Source organism: Perna viridis, chromosome 6 (genome assembly GCF_037379345.1).
Source record: "Perna viridis isolate PV_CMFRI_1.1 ecotype Kerala chromosome 6, ASM3737934v1, whole genome shotgun sequence".
In the NCBI taxonomy this organism is placed as follows: domain Eukaryota; kingdom Metazoa; phylum Mollusca; class Bivalvia; order Mytilida; family Mytilidae; genus Perna; species Perna viridis.
The window spans coordinates 8,451,562-8,462,653 of record NC_142450.1 but is presented as its reverse complement, the minus strand read 5'-3'; the positions used below and the strand labels follow the sequence as shown (position 1 = coordinate 8,462,653).

General features: G+C 31.5%; 1 protein-coding gene across 3 annotated transcripts in view; it reads right to left on the bottom strand.

Moving 5' to 3' along the window:
* Window positions 1-6,909: 6,909 nt before the first annotated feature.
* The window catches only part of LOC148613516 (tyrosine-protein phosphatase 10D-like), an 82,402-nt gene continuing 78,219 nt past the window's right edge, over window positions 6,910-11,092 (bottom strand). For all 3 annotated transcript variants that reach the window (XM_088586856.1, XM_088586855.1, XM_088586857.1), the window contains one exon: window positions 6,910-10,766. In XM_088586856.1, the coding sequence (XP_088442982.1) occupies window positions 10,708-10,766 (59 nt within the window). In that variant the 3' untranslated portion in view covers window positions 6,910-10,707. The remainder of the gene's footprint in view (window positions 10,767-11,092) is intronic.

The window sequence follows — 11,092 nt, the reverse complement described above, 5'->3', positions numbered from 1 at the left end:
TTGTGTTCGTCAATATTGAGAAAGGAAAGCCAAAAAAAATGTTTCATTTATTTCATTGTCATACACTTTAAGTTACTCTTTCCCACTTTGAGCTACTACATATACCGGTGTGGAGATAGACGTGTCTGGGTGCAGGTCTGTTTGATTATCAATAATATTTTCAAATGGAAATCATTTATTTTCCTTAATCGTTCATTGTACTTTTAAACCGCACAGACCATCCCATGTTACGCCTAGTAGTTATACAGCGTTCAAACCAACTGATCAGTGTAAAACTAGCTGTTATTTGTTCTAGTTTCTTGTTACACGTAGTTTGATTAACATTTGTTGTCTAGACATACACATAAGACATTACTGCAACATGTTTGTTTCACCATTTTAACTATTACAAGTTTCACGCAAATTTTAAATGATTTGGAGTTGAAATATCAGATAATATTTTTGAACATTTACGATTATCTTTTGTTCAAAGAACTTAAAAGGGTACTCGTGAAACTTTTTATTGCTGAAATACAAAAAATTCTCCTTTGAACAATCTCTCAACACTTTATACCACAGACCCAGGATTGTGATGATGAATAATCAAACTATTTGTTTAGATATAATTTGTCCAACATCTCTCATTGGCTTACAACTTTTTCCTATCACTAGGGTATTATTGTTTAACAAAGACGTTTACTTGTTTAAGAAATCTTATCTCTAAATTATAAGTGAAATGGGGAGGACGTTTATACCGAGCAGACTTATTTTTGTATAATAAGAGAAATTTAATTTTAATTTCACCAAGTTTCAACATGGGTTTGAAATACAAAATACAATGAAATATTAGCTGGTCGAACTTAAATATTTATACGTAAATATTATGGAATCTGTCATTACAAATTTGAGTATTCGATAAATCAAAAAAATAATCGAATTAATTAGAATCTTATGAATCAAAGAATTATCGGGATTTTTATTTGCATTACTAATATTGTTCTTTAAAACAACATATATAGAAAGATTACAATCTTGAATACATAAAATTAATGTGAATTTCGAAATTAAACCTATGTTTAAATGGTACGTTTGACGGACTTTGTATTTCACTATGGCTAAATTGGTCCTTCTCGTATCGTATACTGTAAATTATGTACTCAGATAAAGAATTGTAGTACCCCATACGACAAAGACCTATGCAGCTATGTAAAGTTATGGGAAATTTCAGTTGTAAGGGAATCAGAAGAACATACAGAAACCTAAAGAAGTGAAACCCAAAAGCAAATGAGCAACACCGAATCCAGAAATAACTGGAATACTACTTATCCCATGAATGTATTTGTTTAGCTACCCATGCACACAATTGCTCCTGACAGTTAAACAAGTATTTCTCACAGGTGCCCTCAACTAGTGCTTGATCATGCACAAGTATGTGTGCGTGTGTGTGTTTGTTATAATAAATTAAGATAGATTATAGATGACATAGATTAAGTATTAAAAATTCATGTCAAATCAGCTGAACTGGTCAGTTGAATAAGGGGTTTTATTTATACTAATAAATAAAATACGATACTTAAGGTATCTACTTCATCACTTGATACATGCAAAGTTAATGGTCACTTCTACATCTAACTAAATGTTACTAAACTTTCTCGAATTATCATTTCCCACTGTGGAGACCGGCTTTTCAGGCTGTAAGTGTTATTGACACGTACAGACGATTATTTGAAAGAATGTCATAATATCAATTAAAACTGATACCGATATTGATTAAAGTCTTTCTTCTTTTAACAGACATGATGAGAAAATTTGTTTTTGAAAATTCAAATTGACATATTGACAATGGGCAGCTTTGTTATGGCCTGTTGTGAATATTTATTTAAGTCAAATGAAAATTTAATAAGTTGAACATAACTATTACATAGATATTTTGTCAATATTTATCGGTTGGTGTTTGACAACAAAAAGCACAATGGGGTTTGGATTGGATTTCTATGAAGTCTGACATGCAATGTACAGCATTGTAAGTGACTTTCATTAAATAAGTGAACGCAACTGGTTACAATATTGGATAAGTTTCTGTCTTGTCTTGTGTATAGTCTTGTCTTCGACGACTTCCTTTGTTTTCCGGATTTGTTTGATTTTGTGATTCGAAGTCGGCGATGGTTTAGACGTAGCGTACGGTGTTGGTGTCATATTTGGTAACGTCAAAATCGGCAAAAAATCGACGTCGTTTGTGTATTGCGACGTACATCGTTCTATAATTGTTACATGTAAAAAGGAGTGTGCTTATTTAATTTTTTACACAAAATAACACACACGACATGTTTTATTATTTAATTATCCGATTCGATATTAATTTTTCGTACGTTTTGGTTAATTGAAATGATCAGATTACATTTTGATATGGTAAATAGTTTGGCATCAACCATTTAAAAATGATTTGAAGGAAATTTTATCCTATGAGAAAGAATGTTAGGAATTGTGAAAACAAATTTCGTGATGCGCTAAAAAAAAGTAAAGCACCCTCAATAAAACAGAAAGCCAACAAATCTACAAGCAAAAAAGTCAGTAACACCCCCACCCCCCGAAATCAAATTGTGGAAGCGTATAAAGTGAATTTATTTCTTTCCTATTTGGTTTTATATCTCTAATGTAGATGTATGTTGATATTTCCGAATACATGTACTCGTTTCGGAATTCTAAGGTCTGTTACTAAATATTAATCGTTGATAAACATTTCGAGAAAACAAAACCTTGGCAAAGCTCCCTCTATGAAAAAAAATTGAGAGCGAAATCTCCCGTTTTTATTATAATACGAAAAAAACTTGCGGTCGTGTAATGTTATAGCGCAGTCGTCGTGGTCGGCGGCGACGTCGTCGTCTGCGTCGTCGTCGTGGTCTGGGGACAATTCGTTCCCGTGCGATAACTGTAGTTGTGGTTGACGAATTCTTCTGAAATGTTGATATGATTTTACCAACAACTAAGAAGATTCCTATTTAATTTGGACTTTGTTGCCCCTGCAGTTTTAGAAAAAAGGCGCCAAGAAGGGTAAAAATACGTGTTTTATTAAAACCCATATAGATTGGTTTTTTTTTTCGATTTTAATTATTCTATTTTTAATGTGTTCTTTATTTAATTCAGGTAAACAAATGTACAGCAGCTTTTATGTGTTTTGGACCGTTTTCAAGTTAAAAGGGGTCAAAGTTGGGCAACGCCTAAAAACATTTTCATAACTTCGTTTTTTGAATTTTTTTATTTCATTGGATTCTTCATTGGATTCTTCATTAAAAATCCTGCCTGCATTTTTCAATCAGATTTCGGATATCTCTTACGGTTTTCGAGTTATCAGAGGTCAAAAAGGCCACACCAGAATAAATCTTTTTTTTTTGGTCCGATTTTGAAAAAAAAATAAAAAAAATATTTTTGCAATATTTGTATAGCTTATATCTTATAGCTAAAATAATTGTCAAGAGGTAATTAAGACGATCATGAAATACGTTGATTTTACAATATTTCACAAGCGAGTGTGCAAGCGCGTGTCTCCACATTTCAAAATAGTTTGATGCAAACACGCTGATCCCGATTTCACCAGGACATCATTGCATATGAACAGACAGGAGTGCGCGCAAGTGGGGAGGGGGCTTTCTTTCTGTTTTCTTTTCAATATTTCTTTCATTATTCATCAGATTCGCTAAAATTGTATTTTTTTATTCATTACACCCACAGTCGTATCAATTTAATCTAGTATTGTAACTTTTCAATACTTTTTATTGTTTTTAAAATTGACGTTAAAGCATATAGGTGTTGCCATAGATGTCACAGCGATACGAGTTCGAGTCCCGCGGAGGGAACGACCAAAAATTTGCATCGCAAATTTGACAGTTCTAACATCGTTGGGAGTTTTTCAGACCCTTCTATAAGTTTACGTTATCTTCCCTGTATCAATTTGATCCGATGGAGCAGTGTAGCAAATAGAGTCGTCACATTCTGAGACGTTATATATATATATATGTCGTGATTGATTTTATCCATCATGACTAGCATGGATCTTACTCGGCGTTCTTCTAGTTTTCCCAATCTAGCTCCTTTCCCATTGATGTAATACAGCCCAATAATAATAAGGATCCCTAAGTGTGGCTGCATATTCAAGTGTGGGTCTAACCATGGTTCTGTAAGCAGAACCCAAGATCGATTATAAACAATTGACTGAGTATTCCTAGTGATGATGTTTTTTTTTTAGTTTAGACTTTCCATTCGGATCTCTCAAGACTAGTGGAATTTGGATAGCAACCGGATTGAATACTGGAGCGTCATTGAATAAACCTACCATAAAAGCTTCAAAAGAGCGACCTGTGTAAAATTTAATACCGAAATTTTAATTTTCAGCTGTTGACATACTAAGATATTATATGGTCTTATATTATGCTGACGGCCTTTAGATTTTTCCAGATTAAATGGAGTTGATTTCATTTGAAATTGTTTCTTTACACCAGGAACCCCCTCACAGTTCACACCTAGCAAATATAACAAGATGCACACTTCAAAGATAATTTCTCTTAGGTCTTCATTTGATATCTTTTGAAGCTTTTTTGAATGAATGAAAATGTATTTATGGCTATTACAGTATTTTATTTAGTAGCCGTCCGTATGTCCGTTCGTGACTTCGTCCATGGCTACTAATCAACCTCAGTTGCGGATTATGTCAAATGCAGTGACTAAAATTATTGAAAAAAATATTAAAATGACTTCTATTATTGATTAAAGATTTTCTATGATCTTTGGCATTTTGTCAAATGAATGACTTTTATTATGTGTAAAAATTATTTGTGTATCTGTTGTAGAAATATTTCCCCATTCATGAAACTAAAATTTCAATAGATCCAAAACAATACAAGATAACTCAACTTTGTAAACTGTATGGTAATTTGCATAACACATACAATACAAGAAAAAGGTTTGAACAATTTCAGCGCTCATTTAAGGCACAATAAATAATTGAAATATGATGCAATAACTCCAGAACCGATAGTTCAATAGACACGCCCAAGAATCGCCTGACCTTAATACAAGGTCTAGCAAGGGTTGGCGGAGTTATAGTCCGAATTTCCTAGAAATGAAAACCCTACGAGGCTATAGATATTCATCGATCATAGAAATAAAATATAAAGAAGAATGCTGAAGATCATTTCAAGTATTTCATATAGATCCTAGAGGATCCAAATATGTACAAAACAGAGGGCATTGCATCCGATCAAGAAACTTACTAGTATATAGAGAAAGGGGCTCCAATCTATCATTTGCCACACGCTTTCTGGCTAAACGTTGTACAAAAAGTAGCATATAACCCCCGAAACATCCTGATGTATCACTCACTGTATCGTGTATTTTTAGTATGGTTACCGCCTCGTAAAACCCGGAAATGGATGACAAATAAAAATGAAACTTTGTTTAGATGATAGCATAGGAATATCGATAGTGCATTTCTTGGGAATGGTGTTAATCTGTGGCCTGGTCATATTGCTTTTTTGTAAAAATTATTCTAATGGGCTATTTTGGCCATGTGTGACGATAATAGAGCCGCGGGTGCTCGCTATTACAGTTCAAAATGTCAACAAAACAGGGTCTCTCGTGGAAAATGATCATAACTTCAATAAAAGATGTGATTTTTGTAGCAAATTTTGTATCAGCATACAGAAAAATGATTCCGATATCGAACTAGGTAGGTGTGACATGCACAATTTCAACTTTGAAAGTCGATACAAGCGGTTGAAGGGCGGTACTCCGCGGTACCGTTGAATCTCCAACTTTTTGTATGGCACATCGTTCTGACCCCAACCCGACATATCAATATCAAAATAAAAAAGAGGAGGATTGCAGGGTCAGAGGAAATTCGGATTAGCGGAGTTAAAGCTGCAGTAGCTGTCATTTTCGTAAATATTTCTTTCTGTTGAAATATGCCTTAACTTTAAATTATTTTTACTAAATTTTACTTTTCCTGTATAATTTTATTTGATATCCATATATAAAATGCATTAAATAATGAAATAGGTATCGATACATTTATTGTCTTGCAAGACAAAAAGCCGGCCTAGATAAATTCGTATGCATATAACTTCTGGTGACCTTAATCCGCGCCTGTGCAAAAGATAGCACTAAGTAAGCTATAAATACATCCCACTAACCCACTCCACTTAAACTAAAAGTATTATTTTCATCACGTGGGATGTTTTGTATTGCCTTTTCCACAACATCTTTAATGAATACCAGTTTCATAAACATATGATAAAAATCCATTGTCAAGACTATCCTTTAGTTGGATAATATTTCGCCGCAGGACCAGACTTGTTATATTCCTGTATGCACATGTATACCTGCGTATGTTATAGTATCTTCCTATTAAGTTCTATCAAAATTCGTCATTCGGTTTTAAAATGAGTTGCGTTAAGAGAATCAATCTACCATTCAATTTCATATTAAAGATTAATAAATCCAATTATACTGGCTTCTTTAATTAAACGTTTTTAGCTACATCAAAATAAAATTATGCAGAATAATAGAATTACAAAATGTATTGACTTACTATGAAAATATCGATATTCATAAATATTGGGTCTAACATTTTTTTTAAATTATATTTCTTAGAAAAAAAATATTTCCGACTCCGAGGCACCGTCTTACACTAGGGTCATCATACATGTATCTAATATCTGTAAGTAAATCAATTTCATTGTGATCTTCACAGAGTTTCCGCTATCAATGCCATAGGCAACACTAGCCAGATAAGGTTGGGATGACCGGACATGAGTTATAATTGTGAAATGTATGATATCAGATTTCTGTTGTAGCATTATCCTGAAGAAAGGAACACAACTATGTGATTTTTTCTGAGTACTTAACAATTACGATACATAGATTAGAATAACTAAATAAGACTTAGCATAAAATATATTCATAAAATATTAATGGCAACCTAATATACACAAAATAACTTTGTAAAGATTAAAATGTATTTAAATATAAACTATTCAAGATCAACAAGTTCTCTATAAAGCTGTACACAATAACAATCAATATGACAAACATTTTACAATTTCTGTACGAAGTCATTCTTTTAGAAACCAAACTTGTAGCAGAATGAGTTAACACTAATATGGAAAATACATCTGTGTTTCTATACATCTATGTGTGATCAGCAGATTATAGGATTCATAAAAACAAATGTGAAACAGTAATCCAATTTAGTCATCTTCATTTTGATGTGAGGAAAATGTTTTAGTTAAGATCACTGTATGGCAGGATCAACAACTAAATCTCTATAGTGCTAATACCACTGTATAAAGTATAATTGTTCTCAAAAACAAAAACCCAAAGGAAAATAATATTAATACATTGTGTATTTACCATTAGAGTTTATAAATGTAATTTCAGTATGCATTTTTAATTGTTTACAAGAATATTATTGTAATTCAAGAAGTACTTTTTTTTAAATGTTAATTGAAGGAGAAGTATTTTACTATCAATATTAGCTATAAAAATTGATTCCTGAATTTAAGAAATACTGAGCCCATGAATTTAACAAGAGTTCTTCAACCCATCTTGGACTTGGAAAGAGAAGCTTGGATTATCTTTGGCAGACTACAATTACCTTCATTTAGTCACAAACACATACATACAATACCTGCCTAGTCCTCATATAAAGGTTCAATATTTGTCAGTCAGATAAGGCAGACAAGGACAAGATATAGAAGATGAATTGAATGAATGACAGGGCTATCCTATATACCTCTAAACTTTTTTTGCATTTGGGAGAAAATTTATGCATTAATAATTTCTGAAGTGACATTTCGGAGTAGATGAAAATAAACAAGATAATTCAGGAAAAAAAATCAACATTAATCATTAAAAACAAAACACACAGTGAACATAAAAATAATTATGAAAATTTTGTCATAACATCATAATGCATCAACATGAACAATATAAAAATACAGTAACAAATTTGGCAAATTTTGAAGCACCTTTATTATGCACCAATATTTCGCCTCACAGAAACAAGTAACCAACTGTTACTTGAGGTTGACATCCATTTACACAACAAAATGTTTGTCTTGAGTTACACCTGTTGTTGCGCTCAGTATACCCTTACTCGTACAGGCAGTTGATATTTGACAGCACTCTGAAATCATTTACAATGTATGCCCCTTCTTTACAAAGCCATACACTAAATTTGACATCAATTCATAAAATGCAAACCGAGATTTATTTGATGAAATTTGTCTTAATCAGTTCATTAAGTCAAAAATGACAAAGTCCCAAGAAATAGACAGTTAATAACGGAGAGCACCCAAAATCCCTTACAATGTATATCATGCCTATATAATTAGAAAAAAATGCATTAGTTGGAAGCCAAGATAACTGCGACGAAATAGGGTGGACAGCATAACAGACAGATGGACAAGGTGATCCAATATACCGCTCATATGTTAAGTGGGGATATATAATATAAGCTATACCAGTAGAAGTGGTGTACCCTATTCATCACATTACTATGGCAAGCCAAAGTGGACAAAAATAAGTATTTTCTAATATTAAAAAATGATTTTCTAATATTACAAAATGAATTTTTAATATTACAAAATGAATTTATAATATTGAAAAATCTTTTATAATATTGAAAAAATTATTTTGTACTATTACAAATGCATTTTCTAATATTATAAAATATTGATTTTTGTCCCCTTTGGCTTGCCATACATTACTTCATCTTTTGCAAAGGAATGTAGTTTTTGTAGTCAATGAGTTCTCTATACAATACATGTCTTTTGCTAAATTTCAGGATCAGATTAGTTTGCTGATTACAACAATAGCAACAACAGCAGATTAGAGGAATTTTGTACAAATGACTGAGTAGTAATATGTGAGATTTGTATCACCTACAACATTTGTAGTGGTTGTATAAATTTGTCAATTTGTAATCTTCTGAATACCTACATACAGGTGTAACTATGTGGACTTTTTAATGGGTTGATTTGTTTTTAATTATTTCCTTGTATTTTCCACACAAAAAACACATACAATTGACAACATTTCTTATCATTGTATCAAGATTCAGGGTATCTTATATCTAACTGATACATTAATGATGATTAAGTTGTATTAGAAGGACAACTATTATGAGGAGGTTAATTTATAGGAGTGGTAGCTTCTATAGTCCATACTCAAATATATCTTCATTGCTCTGATTCTTCAATTATTAATTAGACATGCACTCCAGATGTGCACTGACCCTGCATGCACCATGTAATGATATTATAATACATTGTGTGCAGATATAGAGGACTGTTGAAATGGAGAATGTGATAAAAAAGCAACAACTCTAATTAACAGAGTTAAAAAAAAAAACTCATTCAGTCTAAAAATTGGCTTTCAAGTCATGGTAAGAAATTTCCCTCACCAGGTTTGGTCTTCAAATAATGGCCACTTATAAAACATCATACCATATAAGGTCAAAAAGCAATTCATTAACAGACAAACAAACTGTATAAACTGATGTCAGAAAAAAAAACAAACTTTTTTTCAAACTAAAAAAAATTCATGAGTTTCTAACTTTCTAATTCACAAAAGAAAAATAATCCAACATTATGAAGACCACATTTTTCATCCTATTATCTAAGAAATATAAAAATAAAAAATCTGCTAAAATTAAATTCTTGATGTTACCAAATGATCAGGAAACTTAACCCAATTAAAATTAACCAGTATTTAGAACACATACAGAAATGAACATTGGTTACAGTAGGACTTTTATAACCATCCATATAATACCTCATAGAATAAATAAAACTTACTGTAAAGAAATATACACACATACAAGAGAGATAGTATATATTTATAATATATGGATGGAAAGGTTCTAACCTGGCCATCTAGCACATATTATACATAATACATATAATGACAAAACATGTACAAGCTTTGGTATTGCACAAATGCTTTCTATTTTGTTTTCCTTCAAAACCACTGCTTTTTAATATAGCATTTACTTCAAACAAAAACGTTGGATCATTTTTTTTTATATTTCCATTTTGGTACTTTCTTCTTCTGAAAAATCTTTTAAAATCACATGCGACAAATTTATTCTAACAGTACTGAAACACATGACACATTTTCAAATCAATTATAAATTATTTTGTCATTCTCCATACTGTTAATTACTTACTCTCCATAAAACAAAAAAATATTGGTATTAAATGCAGGCATCATTGAAAGATACAAAAGAACATCTATTGTCTAAATTTTAAGGTCCCTCTGATGAATCTTATACTGTGGAAGTTCTTGTGGGAGTCTAAATTTTAAGGTCCCTCTGATGAATCTTATACTGTGGAAGTTCTTGTGGGAGTCTAAATTTTGCAGAAGTATGTGGTTGGAGTCAGCAAAAATTTGTTTTTACCTTAAGAAGCTTGAGATTCAACAAAATACCCAAATACTGATACAGACTGCAAAAAAATAGATTCAGCAAAAATAAAATACACATTTTTTATACCTTACTACAAAAATGGTAAAAACTGTGCCACAAAACTTACCAGATAAAAAGTACTTGAATGACATGACATTTGTTTATAAAGATTGAATCTTTGACCTTGGATATAAGACATTGTTATATGATATTAACATTAAAAAGATGACATCTTTATAAATGGGTTTCTATACAGTTACATCAGATCATCATAACTCTGTTTTAGGATCAACTCCTAACTTGGTATTCTCATACAGATCATCTGGTTCTGAAATGTCCAATATTCATAATTAATTTATGTAAATCAAGAAACTCATTAACATGATATTGTGTTGTTTTTAAATTAAAATAAAGTTTGATTCTAGAAATTAAGTGTACTTTTGTTTCTCATCTTAATGATCCATAAAATGAGTTGATAAAATTGAAACGTATTACTTATTACATTGTATTATAAATTTAATGAATTGCTTGTAAAAGTATTCTACATAATGAACTAGATAAAATGTCAGCAAGCTCTAAACGTACTTTGAAACTTGAACCTTTTATTGAATGTTGGATTATTTCCCCTTGCAGGTGCCAAATACCAAACCACTT